Source organism: Hylaeus volcanicus, chromosome 4 (genome assembly GCF_026283585.1).
Source record: "Hylaeus volcanicus isolate JK05 chromosome 4, UHH_iyHylVolc1.0_haploid, whole genome shotgun sequence".
In the NCBI taxonomy this organism is placed as follows: Eukaryota; Metazoa; Arthropoda; class Insecta; order Hymenoptera; family Colletidae; genus Hylaeus; species Hylaeus volcanicus.
The window spans coordinates 29,791,888-29,813,841 of NC_071979.1; the positions used below are offsets into that span (position 1 = coordinate 29,791,888).

General features: G+C 37.4%; 6 protein-coding genes across 16 annotated transcripts in view; 3 read left to right on the forward strand and 3 right to left on the reverse strand.

The window, feature by feature from the left end:
* Positions 1-599: 599 nt before the first annotated feature.
* LOC128875914 (serine/threonine-protein kinase grp) lies at positions 600-3,656 on the forward strand. 2 transcript variants are annotated; one of them, XM_054121934.1, is made up of 8 exons: positions 600-886; positions 954-1,079; positions 1,255-1,478; positions 1,560-1,880; positions 2,175-2,378; positions 2,847-3,082; positions 3,183-3,317; positions 3,389-3,656. In XM_054121934.1, exons 2-8 carry the CDS (start codon positions 1,018-1,020, stop codon positions 3,605-3,607), a joined length of 1,401 nt encoding a protein of 466 aa, XP_053977909.1. In that variant the 5' UTR covers positions 600-886; positions 954-1,017; the 3' UTR covers positions 3,608-3,656. The 2 variants fall into 2 exon arrangements, with proteins under 2 accessions (XP_053977909.1, XP_053977910.1); XM_054121935.1 differs by having other exon boundaries at positions 3,186-3,317.
* A 38-nt stretch (positions 3,657-3,694) lies between these two features.
* On the forward strand, positions 3,695-6,679 carry LOC128875912 (glucose dehydrogenase [FAD, quinone]-like). Of its 2 annotated transcripts, none has more exons than XM_054121930.1 (11): positions 3,695-4,011; positions 4,106-4,305; positions 4,375-4,486; positions 4,561-4,695; positions 4,752-4,867; positions 4,958-5,125; positions 5,216-5,369; positions 5,436-5,596; positions 5,687-5,864; positions 5,934-6,138; positions 6,207-6,679. In XM_054121930.1, exons 1-11 carry the CDS (start codon positions 3,867-3,869, stop codon positions 6,400-6,402), a joined length of 1,770 nt encoding a protein of 589 aa, XP_053977905.1. In that variant the 5' UTR covers positions 3,695-3,866; the 3' UTR covers positions 6,403-6,679. The 2 variants fall into 2 exon arrangements, with proteins under 2 accessions (XP_053977905.1, XP_053977906.1); XM_054121931.1 differs by having other exon boundaries at positions 4,106-4,142; positions 4,383-4,486.
* Positions 6,659-7,602, reverse strand: LOC128875917 (splicing regulator RBM11). The gene is made up of 2 exons (XM_054121941.1): positions 7,381-7,602; positions 6,659-7,174 (listed from the first exon to the last, which is right to left on the reverse strand). Exons 1-2 carry the CDS (start codon positions 7,462-7,464, stop codon positions 6,671-6,673), a joined length of 588 nt encoding a protein of 195 aa, XP_053977916.1. The 5' UTR covers positions 7,465-7,602; the 3' UTR covers positions 6,659-6,670.
* Positions 7,544-9,743, forward strand: LOC128875915 (DNA-directed primase/polymerase protein-like). 6 transcript variants are annotated; one of them, XR_008456908.1, is made up of 5 exons: positions 7,544-7,655; positions 7,737-8,270; positions 8,374-9,167; positions 9,245-9,522; positions 9,604-9,743. XR_008456908.1 is itself a non-coding variant. In XM_054121937.1 (4 exons), the coding sequence occupies exons 1-4, from the start codon at positions 7,652-7,654 to the stop codon at positions 9,462-9,464; spliced, it is 1,218 nt and encodes a 405-aa protein (XP_053977912.1). In that variant the 5' UTR covers positions 7,586-7,651; the 3' UTR covers positions 9,465-9,482. The 6 variants fall into 6 exon arrangements, 5 of the variants coding, with proteins under 5 accessions (XP_053977912.1, XP_053977914.1, XP_053977911.1 ...); XM_054121937.1 differs by lacking the exon at positions 9,604-9,743 and having other exon boundaries at positions 7,586-7,655; positions 8,071-8,270; positions 9,245-9,482; XM_054121939.1 differs by lacking the exon at positions 9,604-9,743 and having other exon boundaries at positions 7,586-7,655; positions 8,071-8,270; positions 8,940-9,167; positions 9,245-9,482.
* On the reverse strand, positions 9,519-15,797 carry LOC128875913 (stAR-related lipid transfer protein 7, mitochondrial-like). Of its 2 annotated transcripts, XM_054121933.1 has the most exons (9): positions 15,140-15,362; positions 14,781-15,083; positions 13,830-14,722; positions 12,147-13,709; positions 11,898-12,052; positions 11,553-11,821; positions 11,344-11,471; positions 10,981-11,120; positions 9,519-10,884 (listed from the first exon to the last, which is right to left on the reverse strand). In XM_054121933.1, the coding sequence occupies exons 4-9, from the start codon at positions 12,542-12,544 to the stop codon at positions 10,562-10,564; spliced, it is 1,413 nt and encodes a 470-aa protein (XP_053977908.1). In that variant the 5' UTR covers positions 12,545-13,709; positions 13,830-14,722; positions 14,781-15,083; positions 15,140-15,362; the 3' UTR covers positions 9,519-10,561. The 2 variants fall into 2 exon arrangements, with proteins under 2 accessions (XP_053977908.1, XP_053977907.1); XM_054121932.1 differs by lacking the exons at positions 9,519-10,884; positions 10,981-11,120; positions 11,344-11,471; positions 11,553-11,821; positions 11,898-12,052 and having other exon boundaries at positions 12,545-13,709; positions 15,140-15,797.
* Positions 15,798-16,928: 1,131 nt separating this feature from the next.
* Positions 16,929-21,954, reverse strand: part of LOC128875910 (DE-cadherin) — a 64,287-nt gene continuing 59,261 nt past the window's right edge. Inside the window, exons 11-15 of one of the 3 annotated variants that reach the window (XM_054121929.1) lie at positions 21,676-21,899; positions 21,376-21,591; positions 20,938-21,277; positions 20,679-20,813; positions 16,929-20,574 (exon numbers count right to left, since the gene is read on the reverse strand). In XM_054121929.1, coding sequence (XP_053977904.1) covers positions 20,432-20,574; positions 20,679-20,813; positions 20,938-21,277; positions 21,376-21,591; positions 21,676-21,899 — 1,058 coding nt within the window. In that variant the 3' untranslated portion in view covers positions 16,929-20,431. Of the gene's footprint in view, positions 20,575-20,678; positions 20,832-20,937; positions 21,278-21,375; positions 21,592-21,675; positions 21,900-21,954 lie in introns of all 3 variants that reach the window. The other 2 variants (XM_054121928.1, XM_054121927.1) reach the window with 2 other exon arrangements.

Below are 21,954 nucleotides of genomic sequence, written 5' to 3' on the forward strand. Positions count from 1 at the left end.
ACGACGAGCTACATTTCTAGATAATTGTTGCCCAGATACAACGCTAGATGGTGCTATTTAAATTTGATAAACCTTATCATTTATTTACAAGTTCTGTATTTTATTTATCTGTAAACTCTATAAGTAGATAAAAGCTCTATCAACGAGCTTCTGTGATATTTAAACTTTATAACGGATCATCAATTTCATGCATAAATTTTTGTAATTTTCCCCTCTCGTGGCACAAATCCGTGTGTCAGATATACCTATTGCAATTGCACATAAAATACTTTGAATCAACCGATTTCTCTCATTTTTAAATGCCCGTGTAATTTGCGAATAAAAGTAGCAGTAACTATAACTTACATTAGTTTTCAATATCACGTCTTGCACAAGGCGTCTATCTCACATTTGTTTTCTTTCATAATTCTATTGTATGGGGGGCGACTAAGGACCCCAGTTTCACGAACGTATTAGATACTTTACTGGCGCAGCGTGGCGCTTCAAAAATTGCGCATGCGCGCCATTCGTTTATCGCGTCTGCGCATGCGCGCCATTCGTTTATCGCGTCTGCGCATAACCTTCGTAAGATTCACGCGGAGAAAAGTGGAGGGGATTTATGGCATCCCTGCTCCGTGTCATCTCGCAGTTTTTCTCGTAACAGTAGTTTCCGCAATTGTCGGAAAAAATATTTTAATTTATAATTGCCTTTTCCTGTCAATACGCTATTAACGAGCTTAATAGAAATAGAATCAAAGAGAAAGTTTCAAAGTTGTCCAAGTTTTCAATTTTAAATGTAATTTATCCTTGTTTTACGTTTGGTTCTGTTAAAAGCACGATGTTTCGTCGGCACGGTTAAAACCACGTGCTTCGAAAGGCCGATAGTTATTATGAAAAATGATCTAACGTGAGTACTTTGATGAAACGAACCTGGTGTTGTCATTTTTCATTAAAAACAATTAATTTTTTTGTAGTTGAGAGAAGATTGATTAGAAAATAAAGATCCTTGTCACCATCGCAGAGTTATGCTGAAGCAGGATGACGGAATTCGTGGATGGCTGGATATTTGGACACGTCCTAGGAGAAGGTGCTTATGGCGAGTATGTTTGCGTATTTTTTATTTTTACATTCGATAGTTCGGTATATATTATTGGTTATCCTCAGGATTTCGAATTTGATATTCCCTAGTTTCACAAATGTTTTAACACTTTATAAAAATCGAATTTTCAATTAGAAATTTTTGTTTAAAAAAATAAGTTTGGCCTTCTCTTTCAGAGTAAAATTACTTTTAAATAGATCTACAGGGGAGGCTGTTGCTATGAAAATGATAGATTTAGAAAAGCATCCAGATGCTAGGCAAACAGTACGCAAAGAAACTGCCATTCATCGTATGTTATCTAATCCTAATATTATACAGTATTTTGGAAAGCGTAGTGAGCCAACTATGGAATATATATTTTTGGAATATGCTTCGGGTGGAGAACTATTTGATAGGATTGGTAAGCTATAATATTATTATTTATTTATATAAGGTCTAGAAAGTCTGATATTATTAATGAAAATTTCTTTAATTAAAATAGAACCTGATGTTGGCATGTCATTATGGGAAGCACAGAAGTATTTTAAGCAGTTGATTTCTGCAGTTGAATACCTTCATAGCAAAGGAGTTGCTCACAGAGATCTGAAGCCAGAGAACTTACTATTAGATGAACATGACAATTTGAAAGTTTCTGATTTTGGTTTGGCAACAATATATCGTATGCAAGGCAAAGAGCGTTGCTTAGAAAGGCGGTGTGGGACATTGCCTTATGTTGCTCCAGAAGTATTATTACATCCTTATCATGCTGAACCTGCAGATGTATGGTCTTGTGGTATAATTCTTGTGGCTTTGCTAGCTGGAGGTAATCTTGATAGAGATACATACAAATAATTTATTGCTGAAGATTATATGAATATTATTTTTTACATAACTTCTTTTTTTATGTATCTCTTTGGTACATACAAAAATATAGATCAAATAATTATAATGCGAAGTTAAACAAGCAAGTTTACTTTGCTATTAAAGTATTTAAATACATTAAAAATAACTTAACAACTTTACACGCAAAGTGCAGATCACTGTAGTCTCTAGTCTGATGTTTAGGTCTAATGCATAACTTACATTTCTTAGTCTTTAACTGGTATCTGAACTATAGAACTGCCATGGGATCAGTCCTTGGCAGAGTGTCCAGAATATATGGCATGGAGAGAGGGGAAATACATGTCCTTTACACCATGGAAAAAGTTGGATAATTCTTCATTGTCTCTGATTAAAAATATTCTTACGCACTCGCCATCCTCCCGATGTACCATACAAGATATCAAGCGACACAGGTGGTTCATTAAGAAATTCCAAAAGTGTATGTATCATGCTTTATGTATGAAATGTTTTCTTGTCTTTGTATGTATAACAGTTTCTGCAAGATCTTTGTGGAAAAGATTAAGTATCTACTTGGTCAGGTACTGAGTGACTCTGAGTATGCATTAAATTACTCAAAGCAGCTTGGTACCTAGCTGAGTGGATGCTGAAAGCAACGAAATTTTCTCACAAATCCGTAAGTATCTAATATATCAACGTTTAAATTTTATTTTTAAACGTTAAAATAAAAAACATCGAAATCAATTCCTCGAGATTATCGAAGCTTTTGCCTTTACTTTGGTAATACAGCTCTATGATTTTAATTAAGGATCATAAAGCTAGATTACCAAAGCAAAGAGCACTGCCGTATACATCTGATCAAAGTATTACAAATTTTAATTGACAAATAAATACATACTTTATAATTATTTAAATTATAAATATAATTGTCAATAATTTCTTATCTTAGTTGGAGGTACCGAAGGTTATATCCGACCTGATGAAACTGATTCAAGGCAGGTATTACAAGATGAAAACTCGACGAGATTCTGTTTGTCGCAACCTGAATTACCTGGTGTAGAAATTAATGCTGTACAAATCAATTTGGAAGAACGACCAGGATTCTCATTTTCACAACCTGCTCATATAGAAGATTTATTATTATGTACACAAGCACAAACTAAACAATTTACTCAACCAAGTCAGGTAATACAGCTAAAATATTTATAATTACTGACACCTAAAAATGAAAAAACAACTATTCTGTTTATATGTTATCGTTTATAATTAATTTTCATATTTACAGCAGAATACCTTCCAACGTCTGGTTCGACGAATGACAAGATTTTTTGTTAAAACGGAATTAGAGACAACTGTAAAAAGACTAGTAAACTGTTTAACTAATGAAAATTATACTTGTCGTATCAACGAATGTGGCACAGTAAGTACCAAATTAATTATTGAAATTAATACATTTATCCTAGCACGATTTTATATAATAATTTTATATAGATCACCATATCAAGTATGGATAGAAGAAAAATGCCATTGGTTTTTAAAGCAAACATTATCGATATGGATGGGAAAATGCTGGTTGATTTCCGACTATCTAAAGGCTGTGGTCTAGAATTTAAACGGAGATTTGTAAAAATTAAATCTTTGTTGGAAGATATAATCTTAAAGGGTCCCGTTACATGGCCGATTACTGTTGCAACAGAACGCATGTCTTAAAAATGATGTACAAGATTTATTTTTAAATAAACATTTTATACTCTTGTAATTTATTTCCTATCATTTTTGCATATTGATGTATTTCTTACATTTTACAAGTTAATGTGATAGTTAAGTCTCTATTATAAAGAAAACCAAACCAATACGTTTTGCATGCTTCATAGATTTTAGTATAGTAAGAATTTTATATTTTTGTCAAAAATTATTTCGTTAACCATACCTTAACCTCAATTTTCGACATGGTTCCAAAGTGTTCGTGATGCTACATTTTATACTCTTTACAGTAATTACTGTAGTAATATTTATATTTTCGAATTACCTCAGTTTCACGTACTTCTTTGATAATTATAAACATCGGTTTTTTAACGATCTCAATGATTTACAAGTGTATGATTACATTGTTGGTAAGCTACATTTATAATTAATTTAGAGCTAATACGTACAAAATATAAATCAATAAAATTAAAAAATAAGAGTATAATATTGTTTATTTTATAGTTGGAGCGGGTACTGCAGGTGCAACTTTATCCGCAAGGTTAGCTGAACAAGGGCATGAAATCTTGCTACTCGAAGCTGGTGGAGTTGCACCACCTTTCCTTGATATTCCACTCTTAGCTCCTTTAATTCAAAACAGTCCATACACCTGGCAACATGTAACTGTACCTCAACAGAATGCTTGCAAGGGTTTAACTAATAATGTATTATACTTAATGAAATCTATAATAACTGTATTGTAGTGTAATGTATAACTGAGAACTTGTTCTTAGCAAAGCAGATGGCCAATGGGCAAACTTCTTGGTGGAAGTAGTCGATTAAATTATATGCTTTACGTACGGGGACATCCTTCAGATTATGATGAATGGTTTCCAGATTTTATTGGTAACATATTAATTGTAGACATTTATGTTTGCTTTCTACTTTCCATTGTTATCAGTATTTGAAAATACTTTTAGAACCTATCACACAGAATGGTGGTCCAATGCATATATGCGACTTACAATGGAATACTAGTCTTGCTAATGTAGTTTTAAAAGGATTGGAAGAAATGCATCAACATATTGGCAATATTAACAAAGATTACAAACATGGTAAGTTTGCAAAAAATAGAAAATTAAAGCAAGTAAAGATTATTTTATTGCTTTAGGATTTATGAAGGCACAATTATCAATGAAAGATGGAAAACGATGGAGTACAGATATGCTATTGTATGCAAATTTTAAAAAGAAAATAACTATCATTACACATGCTCATGTGGAAAAAGTATGTTAAGAAATCGAATTTACATCACTTGTATTTTGATAACAAGTTATGATTATAATTATTGTACTAATATTAATTAATTATTATTAGGTATTAATAGAATCAAATAGAGCAATAGGAATACAATTTACTACCCTAAATAAGATATTTAAAGCAATTGCAAGGAAAGGCGTTATTCTGAGTGCTGGCGCAATTGGTAGTCCAAAAATATTAATGTTATCTGGTATTGGACCAAGAAAACATTTGGAAGAGTTACAAGTAAATTATTTTATTTTTTATAGACATCTTTTTTGAAACACGTTTTGATTACATCTCATATAGCAGTGTTATATTGTATTTACTGTTCAGGTAAACGTAATTCGTGATTTACCGGTTGGTCAACATTTGGTAGACCATGTGCTTACAGGAATCGATTTAGTCATGCTTAACACAAGCATAGGTTTAAGTATGACTGATACATTGAATCCTATACCAGCAATAAATTATTTTCTCTTTGGGAAAGGTAAAAGTCTTCGACTTGGATAAAGCAAATCTCATTACATATCTATTTATATTCTGTATAATTTAGGTCCTTGGACATCTGCAGGAGTTGAAGTTTTAGGAACATTTCACAGTTCTTTTCAAAAAAATACATCAAACATACCAGACTTACAGATAATGGTGATGCCATTGGGAATATCAAAGGATAATGGTGTTGCTCTAAGAAAAGCCATGGGAATTTCTGATAAGGTCTATTAAAACAAGACAATCAATCGTATTAGTTTTGAAAAATATCTATTAATATGTTTGAATATTAATTTTGCATGTACGATTTTATAGGTTTATAATGAATACTTTGCTCCCCTTACGTATAAGAATACAATAACAATTGCTCCCGTTCTATTACATCCAAAAAGTAAGGGAGAAGTAAAATTACGCAGTAGCGATCCTTTCGATCCGCCGCTAATCGATCCAAAATACTTATCAAATAAAGACGACATTGCAGTTCTTATAGATGGTACTGCAACTAACTAAACTTTATTTTGCATTAATTATTATTAAATTGCACAAGTATTAAATTTTACAGGGTTCCAATTCGTAAAGAAACTCGCTGAAACAGATGCAATGAAAACTGTTGGTGCATCTATTTATCAGAAACATTTTCCAGGGTGTGAAAATGAAATATTTGATAGTACAAAATATTGGGAATGTTACATACAACATTTAACATTAACTTCCTATCATCCTGCTGGTACATGTCGCATGGGTGATGTTGTTGATCAAACATTTAGGTGATTCAATAATTTTAAACACAAGCTAAAATTACTTTTATAAGTATTATGTAAATTATTTCTTACAGAGTTTACGGTGTGACAAATTTATATGTGGTTGATGCGTCCATATTACCATCTTTACCAAGTGGTAATATAAACGCTGCAATTTTAATGCTTGCTGAAAAAGCAGCGCGCATGTTTAAACAGCATACAAAAGTTCACGAAAATAATATGGAATGTTACAGGCCGCGTAATTATTACGAAAATTTTAATTTAACTTAAATAATTTTACTTTAATATCATATGTATACAAACATAAGAGAATTGTACCAACATCATTGCATCTAATATCCAAAATGAAAATTTGATTACTATGTTTAGATTTCATTGTTTAAAGTTGTAAAAGTTTGTAAGCTGAAATAATGTGTCTAAAGTTTATAAGTGTGCATTGATTTGAACAAGCATTGTATGTTATCAAAAATGTACCAAATTAAAATCTTATAATAATAGAAATTAGTATTATATAATTTATTTAACATATTAAATAATATTAACGATAGTTGCGTTTATTGCTTTTATAATCTCTCCTGGAAAAGTTATTCCTGTGATGATTATTGTGAATGTGTCTAGGTCTGTGATCTTTATGATGGTTATCTACTTTATTCTGTTCCCTGTTATAAGGATGCGGGCGCCTAGTTCTTCTATCATCTTTGTAAGAGTTAACATTGTCTATATGTTTAGAATGCGAATCTGACCTTGGTAACATATTAACTCCAAACATATCTATTATATGCGCATTATGTGCAACCAACATCTGTTGACCTAACTGAAGCAAATGATCCAAATTAAGAGAGTGACTCTGAGAATTTGTTATTTGCGGTACTTCTATGTTGTTCCTTGTGCTCATACTAAGAGGACGATTGAATAGCATTGTACCATTGAATAGATTCAAAGCATACGATACAGAATCAATATGTTTATATGTTACAAATCCATATGTTCTTTGCTTGCCATCACGATCTTTAGGAATGGTAACTTTTTGCACGGGACCACCCTATAACATTGTATAAAAATTTAAATCGATGAAGTCAAAGTTATCAGCATATAACCTCAAATTAAATGTTCAGAAGTATGCATAACATACTTTAAAAGTATACACGAATGTTTAAAAATTACTATTTTGCAAATTAGAGATATTATTGTGTACAGTCATAAAATATCCTTCAATCTTTGTTTACGCATCTACATAAATGTACAAACCTGTAAGAATAATTCGTATAGTATCTCTTCCGTTACTTTCTCACTCAAATTTCCACACCAGAGAGTACGCACATCTTCGTCCATGTTGCTATAGAATGTGATGAATAACAAATATCCAAATTTTATCAAAGTATTAAAGAAATTTTATTAAACAATCCAAAACATGAAATGGAAAATGCTACTGGAAACGACAATCACATTCAATCGCATTTGGACATGTAGTTCCATCTAAAAGCAAAAAGGGGAACTATTTCAACGGGGGGGTGCTGATATGGGTATGTATAAAATTAGATGACAATGCTACATAAAAAATAAGTAAAGATAAAGAAAAATAATAAGCAAATTAGTCTTTCCAGAAAACATAAAAACTGAATAATTGATTCCTTTTGAAAATACAACAAGTTGAGAATTGACATAGAATGTACTAATGTGTACAGCAGAACAAATGAGTCCGAAATTTTTCATAGGGTTCCATTTCGTTAATAGAATTATAAAGTTCGTGTGCTTATTTTACCGCGAAATTGCACGAAACAAATTAGCCGTTACACGCGAAAATTGAAGTCACGATGAACGCGTTGAATCCAATTAGTTCAAAGAAGTTTTATGGAGAACGGGGAATCAAAAGAAAAAACTTTGTTAGTATATCACCTTGGATAAAAGTTTCTCGAAAAATGCCATCAAACATTTTAGGACCACCAAACTTTTGGAAGGAATACGAGAAACAAGCTGATGCTCTAGCTACAGCTTTCAAAGAAAGCAACGATGTTGATATGCTTTCTACTTTTGTTTACCAAAATGACAATGGTTACCGTAAATTCGTGGTTGCTCATCCTGAAATATATTGGTGGCATTACGTACATCGACCAGCTGAAAAAAGATGCTCTTACGAGGTAAGTCATTTTGAATCTCGATTGATTTCAGTTAATCTTGTACTCTGGATTTGTTGTGTCTAACGGTAAAAAGCTCAATAATGTTTAACAAATTTTGAATTAGATAATCCCAGAAAATCGTCCTTGCCGATTATATCTGGATTTAGAGTACACGATTGAAATGAATCCAGAAAGCGATGGTACCTCTATGACGAAAACATTGATCGATATTTTTAATGCATATTTTCTTATGCATTGGGCTTTACCTTCAAATATAAATAACGTGCTCAACTTGGATTCGAGTACAAATGAAAAATTTAGCAGACATATTATATTTAATATTAAAAATGTTGCATTTAAAGATAACTATCATGTTGGTAGATTTGTAAAATCTATATGCAATGATATCTTGGATTACATTTTGTCAAAAAAGGAAGAGCATAATATTCTAGGCTCATTTGATAGGGCAAAACTGGAACAATTAATTGTTCAAACTAAAAATGATAAAAAATTGTTTATCGATACCAGTGTTTATACAAAAAACAGACACTTTAGAATATATAAATCTACCAAATGGGGAAAACAATCTAATTTGGTAATCTCCAAGGATTCCAAATATATTCCCTCCATCTTATATAATGACAGAGAGTTAAACATATTTTTAGATTCATTGATATCTTATTTTACTAGCAAGAAGGATTTAATATTATTGGAATATTCTGAGAATAATGTAGAAGCAAAGCATTTCAAAGGACAGATACAGCAGTATAATTTTAACAAAAACAGTCATTCTAACTGTAATTCGCGATATTCCGTATTAGACAAATATATTCGTAATTTAATTCTTCCTGGAAAAATACGTCTATGTAAACATTTTACTTCTGCCAAAATATTAGTCTACGAAACATCTGGATACAGGTATACTCATTTGTTAAAGTTGCTTGTCAAATACATTTAATAAAATATGTATCTAAAAGAGTAATGTTTTTCTATAGATACTGTGAAAATATTGGTAGATGCCACAAAAGTAACAATGTTTCTTTGTTTGTGAACTTAAAAAGTAAAACGATGTATCAAAGGTGTTATGACGAAGATTGTTCTGGTTTTCAATCAGAACCAAAACAATTACCAGAAGAAGTTTGCTTTGATATCGACGAAGAAGGAGATATGCTTGTGAATTGTGTTACTATAATAGAGGACAGAACAGAATATTAACTAACAAAACAGAGCATAACAAGTTGTTCTACAGATTATATCAACATTTTTTATTAAGGTAGAAATAACAACACAGACAGATCTTTTAGATTAGGAACACATAGATGAGAATAAATTTAAAGTAAATGCATGATTTCAGGTACACCATATATGGCATTCTTCCCTTAGTATCACCTTACAAAAATCTGTAACTTTAAAATGGTGAATGGAAACTGTCTACTATTAAATCTCAGATTACAAAATTATCGTGCAATATTATGCTTTGCTATAAACATTTTATAATGTAGGAATATAAACTTGTGTTACACAGAGCATTTATGTATAATTTATATGCTAATTAAAAAGGATACTTCTTGTAAGTATAAATGTGAATAATACATTTGTAATTGTATACGTATAGTAAAGCAGTTTTTCATGTTTTATACATCTATTTATATTTATACTACAACTGGATGTACACGGATGCGATAAAATATGTTGATTTGTACAATTCTAGTTTTTAACGTGTAGCAAAATGCCCCACTGTGTGAATCCAAATTACTTAAAAATTTCCTGTGATTCGAAATTAATAGTATAATTTTTGATAACTTGTGGCAACTGATTTGATAAGTTGAAGTAATACAGGTAAATGATTATAAAGATAATCAGTCTCATATTTGTTATTTTAAATTGTATCTCGCGTTGAAAAACAAAATGCCATCGGTTATTTCTTAATATTCTTCGTTCGATTTTGGTACAGATATATGTTCACTTCATGCGTATTCGTATAGACGTCAAGCAGAGATGGATAAAATCCTAGGGTTCGAATAAATCTGAAGTTTACCGATATGTTTGTCTCGTTTCCTTCTTTGGAAAATTTTCAAAAGAGGAAACGAGACAAACATATCAGCAAACTTCAAATTTATTCGAAGCCTAGGGTTTTGCCCATCACTGACGTAAAGTGATCAAATGTATCTATGTACATAAACGTGTTCGATACTTTTATATCGCAGTTCTAGTTGACGAATCATTGTTCTGTCCACACCGGGTTGTGTGTTAATATCATTTTATCGACGAATATCATCTTTTTTTATTTCTACCAATGCAAACTACACTGGTCACGCGAATAATTTTGTAAGAAAAAAATAATCTAATAACCCCCTGTTTTCTTTGGTTGAATTTGTACTATCTTTATTTTCTTCTTCATCTTCCTCGAAATTTAATTCTTCGGGTTGTTCACCACATTCCTCGATGTTTTTATCATTAAATAATTCGCTTCCTGAATTTTGCATATTACTATCTAAACTTTTATCTTTGGAAATATTTTCGTCTTTCAAAGGAGCGTAATTTGTATTGGATGCATCTAAATCCTCTTTCACAGATTTATGTTGTTGATAATTCCTTGATGCTTCTCTCATACGTATTAAAAAGTCTGGTAACCCTAGGATTTGCAAATATGAAAACAGGAAGTGAATATTCTAGTCGACAGAAAAATAATTATTTTCCTATCATGTTTTTGCACGCGAATAACACATACCTTTCATGGCGACCCACGAGGCAACCGCGGATGGAATATTTACACCGGGGTCGTCAAAGTAGGTCAATCCAAACTCAATGCCTGGCTGGTGGAATTCTGTATAAGGCCTTATCACCATGTACGACCAGTATGTTGTGACTCTGTTATGTACACACTTCAGATTATTTACTGATAAAGGAGAATCTTAAATTCTCCCTACTTTCATATTTAATTCTGGCAGTCCAAATATTTATTGAACTAGCCGATTCCATAATGAAATACGAAACTAGAAAAGATCGATCGACCGGTAACGATATCATATTTTCCTACATGTCATCTACGTTTTTCGAAGTTACAGAAGGCGTTGGCAAATATCTGCATTACCTGTATAGTCCTGGTTTACAAGGTGCATCGGGATGATCTGTTCCTTTGCTAATGATAATTATTAATCGTCTCTCTTTGTCCACCACCCATCTACGTTGATATACATAGTCTCTATTTGCAAATAGGCTCTACAAATGTAATGCAAAATATTACAGTTTTGAGAATTGGTTGCATAACAATATTATTAATAACCGGCAATTATTGCCTACAGGCCATATTGTTTCCCAGTATATAACATCGGAACGGTTGTCAGTGGACGTTTGGGATGCCGGATCGGTATCTATGATTTGTAATTCACGAGCGGTAGGATCCCATTCTTTCCTATAATCAACATCTATTTGCGTTTGTAGAAAGTCTTCCGCGGAAACGTCTGCAAACGAACCGTACACTTTATATGCAAATAATCCTCCACAATTTGGTTCTTCTCGTCTCCATATTAGCATATCTTGTCGCTCTATATATGGTGTCCATCCATCAGCTGAAACATTAAACGATAAAGTTGAAATTGTTTTAATAGACATTTACAACACGTTGGACAACATATCGTTATTTACAATCTCGATTGGAAGTTGCATTGTATTTGTTGCCATGACAAGTACAATATTTTACATCGGGTTGTTTGGTATCTATAACGATTCTTAGGTGGCACTTTGCGCAAATAACCGTCGAATCTCTCAACCTGTGAATCCCTTCGATCTCTTTCTTGTAACTAATAAAAATATTTTATTAAGTAATAGCAGATGATAAATAAACAATTAAAACCGATACAGGAAAGAAATAACATGAAAGAGTTAATGGCTTACCCATTTAATTCATCCTCGGTTATTCTTTCGCGATCCCAGTTAAACATTGTAATACCGATACTGCTCATTAGAAAATGCCTACTATTTTTTAACGCGCGATTCCTCCAGGATTTCATAAATTCCTTGAGCGCTACTTCATCCCATATTCGTGTGTACAAGTGAAATATTTGTAAGCTTCGTCTTATACGCTGTGCGATAATAAATTCAAACTGTTTAGTACAAGCTTCGGCTACTTGCCCTCCTTGTTCCTTCAACCAATGGTTTATTCTTTTGCGACATTCGCGAAATTTTCCATAATTTCCATACTGCCCAAAAGAAGCTAACCTAGTATTGTTTTGAACATAATTTGTATTAAATCTCTTTAATAACAAGCCAGGCAATTGCACCGTATACATCATTAGTTTCCTCTTTGATTTGAAGCGTTTCGGTAGTGTTACCACCAATAAATTACGAGTAATGCAGTTTGGATTTCAAGTGTCCTTCAGCTTCTCATGAAATCTTGAATAATGACCTCGAGATACGGCTTTATAGGTTAGTTCCAGTTGGTTAGAATTATAAATTACTCCAAAAACGATACTCTGACTTAACTCGAAAATTACTTCAATAAAGTGATTGCATTTTTATTAAAGGATAGGTAAAGTATTTAATAAACGATTACGTTACTACATCGGAACGATAAATGTAAGCGTATCAGAAATTCTGTAACTTTAATACATGATCGCAAATATCGATAGCAGTCGATATTCTAGTCTCGATTTCTGATTTTAATACCAAATGGCGCCATCGGTGGGAAAACGCCCAAGTTTGTAGTGAAAATAGTTCCAATCACTCCTCTAAGATGGCGTTCCCAGCTATCATTATCGTCGCCATCTAACGTTCAATAGACCGAACTAATTTTCGGAGTTTATTCAGCGCCTCTATCAGGAAAACCCCCAAGTTTGTCCTCGATTAGTTCCTAACTGTCAACGCTAGATGGAACCATTTGTTTGTTTCAATAAAAAAATATAGAATTGAAGGTTAAAAAATGATTCTCATTCGTATTTTAATATTACAATGCTTGTTCGCTACTTTGTTATTGAATATAAAAAAAAAATTTGTACGAATACCTATAACGCCATCTAGTGTCAATAATGGAAACTAACTTTACTACAAACTTGGGCGTTTTCCCACCGACGGCGCCACTAGTACCGCTCACAGAGCAGCTCAGTGAGCGATGTCCCTTCTGGATGCAACCAATCTTTTATAGATAACTTCTCTTTGTTTCTGGTATATTTAAAGCGTTAACGTTAAAACTACAAAGTGTCGACGTGTTATATGTCTAACGGTTATTCATAAGCTTTTCTCGAATTCATATTATAGGTTGTTACGAGTACAGAGTTCATACAACGAGGTATCGCATATCTCCAGAGATGAAGAATACACCTGACCATGTGGACATTCCTGTAGGTATCCTTCAAGTGCTCCACTCGAGTTATATTCACATTTGAAAAAATAAACGGAGCAATTTCCACCGTAAGGGAACTGACCCTCTGCTGGGCACAATTTGGTACTCGGAGCCTCGAACTGTAAGAAAAATCAGCAGACAGAGACGCGTACAATAGCAGTCACTTAATTAGGAAAGTTAATTAAATTGCTCACAGAACAATCGAAAGGTGATTCAATGAGAAGGAAATTTCTCCTTACCATTTCATTGGCATGCAATGTACCCAACCGTTCGAAATTCACGCAATCGTTTCGTTCGCCCACCTCGTTGCTCGTGCATTCCAAACGATCCTCGTTGAAAAACGTATTCTCCGGGCATAACAGCGGAACAAAATTCATATGCAGGCTTTCGTTGGTGGTACACTGATAAAAGACGTTACAGTACTTTGGAAGCCGACGAAAGCTAGTCGGACAAACGATGACTGTTTGATCTGCAGTTAAGTTACCAGCAAGACAAGCAACTTCCGAGCTGCCTGACGAACGTTCCGAAGTAGTCGACGAAGTACGTTTATCCTGACATGTTATTTCTCTGATCGCAGCTCGAAAATTACAAGTTTTTAAATGATCGTCCCAGATAGTACCGTTAGAACAGGAGAAGATGTACTTGAGAAACGTATGTCCGACCGGAACGCATCTGTAAAACTTTGAACAGTCGTCGAGGACGCCAAAGAAACCCTCGTCGATGCACCGTGATTCTTCGGATTCGTCAGAGTATTCCTGTTGAATGGACGGGGGAGATTCGGAGACGGTCGTTACGCGTTGTTCGATTTGCTCGACAGACGTGGTATCGGTTTCCCAATATAACGACGACGCGGTTATTCCTGCCTTTCCGTCGGTAGCTTGTTCGGTCGTTGGTTCAAGATGCTTCGTTTCTTCGCTAAATTGTTCGTTTTTCAAAAATATCATTGTCGTCGAAATTGCAGCTTCGTTCTCAGTTTCTGGTGTGGTCGTCGTCGATTCGTCGGTAGGTTCCTCGAACAGCGGAAGTTTGTCGATTCTTTCGAGATCACGTATACCATCGGAAAGATTCTCGTAATCTTTTTGGAGACGTTCGTTGACGTTTGGAGATATCGTTTGGTCCAAGTCCCGTGCACCTAAACATTTTCATTAGTTTTTATGAACGAACAAATAAATTTCACGGTACAGTCACACCTTGGTACGTTGGCGGGGATCGTTTCTTCGATCGGTTGGTTCTTCCACCACATTTGACTCGGTCGCTTTCATCGGGCATCACGCAGTTTCTTTTCTCGATCGAGTAAACGCGATCGTCGTTGCAACGATACGTGAATCGAAGTGGGTGGTCGGATAAGAAAACTACGCACTGGTGAAAGTAGTTGCAATTGTGCGGGTCCGCGTAATACCCTGACTCGTTGCAAGCAAATCCGTCGGGTTCCGAAGATTGCCAAAACGGTACAGGAGAAAAGTTCGCCAGTGCCTTCGAAATCTGTTGCGCGACTAAAATATTATCATTCGCGGATGCTTCGCGTACCGATCGTTGATCGATTTCTTACCCTGGCCGATCGTTTGCCTTTTTCCTCGTCGAACCTCGTAACCGGAGTCCACGAGAACCGCCAAGACAATCAGCAACCAAACAGATTTCCACATTCTCGAGGCGTTCCTCGCCTGAAGTCGATCGCGTTCAAAATAAAAATGGTAAAACCTCGTACGACGAGTACTTTTCTTGAAAAAAATTCGAGACGGATCGTTGGAAGGAAGTTCTCTAACTAGTCGATCAACGACAGAGCTCGACGAAATATATACGTTCGGAGGAAACAATGCTCGACCGAAAAGCTTTTTCGTACGAGCGATTAATCAAAAGTTACGGTCGCGATACCGATAGGATCGACGATCATCGCGTTCCGCTTAAAACAGCGAATACAGAGAAAGGAGACGGAAGAAAATCGATTCTTTCTTTTACTACTCATTGTTTGTATTATCGTTCGTATCGGTAATTTTACAAGCTACGAGCGCTCGAAAATCTTCCTAAGCAACCTTTGCTCGCTACATCCGGACGTGGTTCGAGTCGATAAAAGAAAATTCTGTTGCTTTCGTCCGGTGTTTTTGAACAGGTCGCGTAACAGACGTTAGAAAATTCTTCGAATCAAGTATCTCGGATGGTCCAGTGTCTTCGTTGCTTCCGTTAAACCCGGTCGACCGGTTCGAGTTCACTCGTTCAGCTTCCGACAGTCTAACATCTTTTGAGCTTCCATCTGCGAGCAACATAAAACCGCGTTCAGTGATTTTCAATTTTACGTCTGAGAGCGATTGCACGCTTACCTGTATAAAATTGTAAACGTTCAGCAATTGTTCCAGAGTAGGTCTACCCCGCGGAGAGCACGCGACGCTACCCGAGTCGACGATTCCTACCCTCTGACTTCGCTTTCCCCAGCCGGTGGAAAAATTTAGCTGAGCTTCCGTCCCAGAGTCGAAGATGAAGCATAACAGGAGGATTATCGCGAGAGAACAGTGGCCAAGTTTTCGATACCTACGAACAGTAGCGAACCGACCTTCGATGTAGTTCTGAGAAATAGTTTTCGGGCCCATGTCGTATGAATTTCAAAACAACCGTTACATTTCCGTTAGTTAGTTATAACGTTGAAGAGTACTTACATGTCGACGTACGCCTTCCAGAAAGGTACGATGATATCGAGGAATTAGGATCGTCCGCGTTCTCCGGAATGGACGCGTTTGCGAGCAAGTAACGACACCAGGGACCCTTTTATAGTATCATCGTCCCCTTCTCATAGTTCTTCATCCGCGAAGACAACGAAAGCGCCGGCGTGGAACGTTCCCTTGAGAAGGGCGGCTCGATCGTCTGCTCGACGAACGTATCGTTACGAATTTTAGGCTTTCTCGTTATCAACGATTTTAGTTGCATTCCGCGAAATTATTGCACTTGAGTTACGTAATTAGCTTTTGGGCGTGAATCGATCGATAATTACGAAAAATCCAAGAGTTGCTAAAACTTTGAAATCCTTTTCAAAGATAGGTATAGGTATCCGTAAAATTTCATAATTTTACGTTGAATCGTTTTTAATCGCGTATCGGAATGATAGTTGCACGCAATTTAGGGAATAGAACGATTCTCGAAAATGATTATTGCGATTGTCGTTCCTGGCTTCGTCGAATATTTCTCAATCGGAGTCGAAAAGGGTTTCTTTCTCGCTCGGGGACGGATAGATCGTCGGGACGCGAAGCCCGACCAGAATACGGTTAATTAAACGTTACTCGTCTCTCTCGGGCAATTTCCGGTCCGTTACCGTCCGAGGTGTTCGATATATCAGGGGGGGCCTCTCCACGTTTGTATTCGAATTCCACTTTATTGCTACAAAAAAAAGGAAATTACACGTATCTTTTGACGACGATAGATGGATCGCGGGTAAAGGACAAAGGTGTGCACATATAGTATGCCTTGCCATCGACTATCACATGTTGAGTAGGTCGCGAAGCTATTCGTTTACGCGTACCCTGGATAATGTACAAGAAGCCTGTGTACGCACGTATCTTCGTTCAACTTCCTCCTGCACCGTTCTCCCTCTCACACCCCTCTTTTCGTCATCCTGCCTACGATGCGTAATCATTTCATCGTTCTTCCTTTGAACGGAAGAATAGTCGATTCGATCGGATCGAATGGAAAAGCGTTGAAAAAGAATCGCGGGCGAAAATGATATTTCGTCTGTTTTTTTTTTTTCTCTAGTATAGAAGGGCAGTGTTCGAGTAAAATTATCGCGAACGGCTCTTTAGCGCCGTGATTTTTTCGTACGCGCCAACTCGTCACGTTGAAATCGAAAAAACGGAACTAAAAGAAAGGAAGGGGGGAAAAATATAGACGAGAAGGAAGAAAAGAAAATCTGATGCTACGGCGAATCGGAGTTTGTTCGTGTTTCGACGGAAATGGTAAGAATCGAGGAAGCTCGAACGAAAACTATCCGTCGTTTCGATTTCGTCGCGATCGGTTGGCTTTCCACGGTGCGCGGCGAGTTTGTCTCGCGACGTTCATCGACGGAAACGTTCTTTTTGTACTGCAAAACCGCTGAAAAGCGCATTGATATGACGGGTGCGGCATCGACATCGACAATGTTTCCGTCGGTCGAGGATGGGCAAAATAACGAGTAGAAGATGAGTAACCATTTATCCGTTGAACAGAAATTTCAATTCGTATCGTGGAATGAAACGCAAATGTAAATTGTATAAATTTTGCCGATCTCTACCGCCGGTGATGTTCTCCGCGCGACCGTAGGTACTCGCGGTTCGTCGTTGTTCTCCGTGGCAAGCGTCTAAAGAAGCTGGCAGCCATTCGTTTTGTGTATCGATACGCACGATTCACCCACCCGTTTACATATCCTCTGAGATCACACGCTTTCGTCTAAGCTGCATTCTTTATCGTATAAATTACACGTTAGTTTTTTTATTCTCTCCCCGTTTCTCTCGACGCGCCTAACGCGCGGACGATGCGTTTACGTATTTATACATATATATCGTCACTGATTTATCGTACAAAAAGCTTACAAATTATTATCACATATATATGCGTGTACGTACGTGCGTGCACGCGTACATAGGTACACGAATATACATACACATATGTATACATACATATACATATATATATATAGGCGTAGAAATTGTTCTTCGAGATGGAGCGATACGACCTACGAACGAAATTACGCGATACGCATGCCGAATGGAAGAGAACGGACGGCCGAGCACTTCCGAGGCGAGGTAACATCCGTTTCAGATAATCGATCGTCGTCTCGGAATTGCTCGAGTCCAAATAATGTAACAACGTATCGCGTGTATTCGTGCGCAATCTTTTCCCGGTAAAACTATTCGGTAGGTATCGATTACAGGCTAAAAACGATAAATCAACGCCGGTTGCATGGTATGGCACTCGATCTCCTTTCATCGGTTTTCGAGTCGTCTCTGATCGGCCGCAATGTCTGACACCCTCTTGAATACAGCGAGTGTGTGTCGCTCTTTTTCTCGTTGTTTCTTATTACAATAGTCGTAACTCGCCGCTAATCGCAAACCTCGAGGAACACGTGCACGCCACAGAGAGACGCGTGCGCGTCATTGATCGTTGCGTCTGCGTCTTGCAGTAATACGACCGCGAATCGTCTCGACCTACGCATACCTGTATGTACGTATATATTTGTATTTGTATTTGTATTTCTATTTATAACTATATCTGTATTTGCTATACGTGATAGTAGCACACTCCGTACACGATTTCTCACTCACGCACATCCAGTTAATAAAATATTCTATAAGTTAAATAACGGAGCGAAACCGCTCCTTCTTTCCCGCTGCCTTTGTTCCGAACTTCCGTCACTCGAATCGCTTGCCTTGTTGTGCATCGCGATTAAACGTCGCGTTTACACCGCTAGTATTTCCTCGATACGTCTCTTGTTTCGATATCTAGATCCATTCGTATTTAGATTTCCTGTACGGCGCGTCTCGCGCTCGCTTGTGTACATATACATACGTATATATTTATTTACTTATATTTATATAATGTAACGTATAAAAAAATAGTCGAAAAACTTCATAACTCGAATGATTGCCAAACTTACAAATTGATTGCTGCTGTATCGTTCTCGGAAGGATACGCGTCCGTGTATTCCTTCGCTGTCGGAGATCTAGCCGTATGTCGCGATTACGTCCGATAATAAAATCGCGAGCAATCGATGAGAGAATAACAGAGTCGGGCGTTACTCGATTAGTCCTTCTCAATTAAATCATCGATTGCGCGATGCGATTAAAAATTCAATCGTCGGAATTAATCGCGATTAACGTCAGTCGACTATTCGAGTTAACCGCTCGCAAAGATTATGATTAAATTAATCGTCGATCATTGCGAACAATTAACGACTATCCATTTCAATCTCAATCGTCTATCGTTTCTTTGATTCAATTTTCCCCAACACTGGTGCATGGCATCGCGTGGTTCCGCTCCTCGTTGGAATGCACGCGAAATATAGTAACGGTTGAAATCAAAGTGTAGCGTCCTCTCTTGTTACTACTCGGTACTTGACGCCCGAGAATCTATCGTTTCGCTGGCATAATAAATCATCGCAGTCTTCCTCGGGCGAGGCGTCACTGAGCGAACGATATACAGGATGCGCTCAAATCGAAGGTCCAGGTTGCGGGCTCGTACAGTGCTCGCCAAAAAAAAAATGTTATTTCATCGAAATCGGGGCCATCGATTTTAGTACACGTCGCGCATGACCTTTCATCGTTGTCCGGCGATTTCGATGATGAAATAATAAAATATAAGATAGCGTATTCCTTTTCTGCTTTGATACGAGCCGCGAATGAAGAAAATATATTATCGCTCGTTTCGTCGTTTACCCTAATCCTCTAATCGGCTTCTATCGATTCCTAGTCGCGACGTCGCGCGAGACGAAGGAACCGCCTCCAAGAGTAGCGTAAATTTGATTTCTCGCTCGTTGGAACGAGAATCGTCAGTCTCCGCGAGTAAAATAATACGCGACGATTCCGTTACCGCGGTCTGTTCGAACGAAACACGCAATATTCGTTCGCGTCGACCGCGTGGGAATGAATCGTCGTTGTCGGCAAAATACTTGTCCAGTTTGTTTTTGCCGCTTTGGCATCCGTGCGATGTAAAACTGGTGGAGGGGAAAGAGCGTCGAAGGCGCAACGTCCCCCCGTTGTCTCCGATTGCGTTCAGCTGATCGAGTTACGGTGACGAGAGAACGCAAAGAAAGTCCTCGCGTCGGTTAAGTACAAAATGAGAGAAACTCGCGAATAATTTTTCGTGAAAATTTGACCGCTCTCGAGACTCAACACCAGCTCTCGCTCTCCCGTTCGCCGACACCGTCGCTCTCTTCGTCGCTGGGCTCTTCTCCGTACATGTCCGCTAACTTTCGGAACCTTGGCCCGAAATTCGAAAGGTAGTTAAACTTGAGATCTCCGTCGTCGGTACCTGGAAGCAAACATTCGAAATGAACGGTACGTTCAATTTTGTTCGACGCCGCGAACAATTTTTCCAACTGTAGCTTACGATGATCGTCGATATAATATACGTACACGAGGCTAAGGACGATAAGGAACCCTCGGAGTTGCCTTCGCCCTCGTACGCGTAGTGCCTGACGTCGTCGAAGGGATTCGTGTCGGGATCCTTGTCGCAGCTTTCCTTCTTGCCGTCCAAGAAACCGCAAATGTCTGGAACTTCGTCCGGTGCTTGAAAAGGAAACGAATATAACACCGTATAAATTAAGCAACTTTTCCAAGAATTTGCTCGATCATCGAGACCCTTGAAACGAGCAACTAACTCGTTTACTCTTACCTCTTCCCTGCAAACCAACCGGCGCTATTTTCGAGTCGATGGGCGGAGCGTCGTAAATAGTTCTTAGAACGTTCAAGTCGTAACCCGTGTCAACCTCGCCGCCTCCTTCGTCCTCGTAATTGATAATATTTTCTCTGATATCGTCCATGTCCTTGTAAAGGTCGTCCGTTTTTCGCCTGTGCACCACCACCGCCAGCAACAGTATCAACAAGATGGCCACGCAAACCAGTATCGCGACTAGAAAGTTCGTATCGATTCCGAAGGAAACGGCCTTTGCCATTCGGTGATCGCAACCTGGATCCGCGTTTCTCGATAACGAGGGCATTCCCAAATTATACGTCTGAAACACACGAAAAATCGATACGCTTGGTTAGAAATGAATCATTCCTTCGTCGCGTTAAACAGGCGGTCCAAGCGACTGGAAAATAGCGACGTTACGTTTCCATTGAAGGTCATGTTGCGTATGCAACCGACGAATCCTTTATTGGTAGGTGTAAAGTCCCATTTCAGCTGCGAGGCAAGCTGGGCAAAATTGATCATGCTCCCTCCGACCTGAATCGGACTGTTGACGTTCAAGAATTCGTTCGAGCCTTGGGGCGCGGTTAGACTCATGCAAGCCGATATGCCGCAGTTGTCCACTTTCATCTCGATCGACTGTAACGAGTAAAAATTCGATTAACCGAAGAAACAACATTTCAAAACCGTCCCGCAAGCGACGAATCGGGAAAAAGCGCTTACGTTCTTCGTCCAGTAAACGTCGATCCTGTGACTTTTGCCGTCGGTGAGTTTGATTTGCTTCTGATCGAGTCGCGTAGTGCCCGTTCCATAATCCATGTAAACAACCGCGTATCCTTTTTGAAGTTCCAAAGACATAAAGTCTTGAACTCCAAGTTTGGGACTGTAGGTCATCGGACCGAAGTAAAACACCAGGCCGTCGTCGATTTGGGGAATTATTTCCAGACCTGTTGTTCGTTGCATCCGTTATAATATAGTATCAAGTTGGTAGTTTGAAAAAGT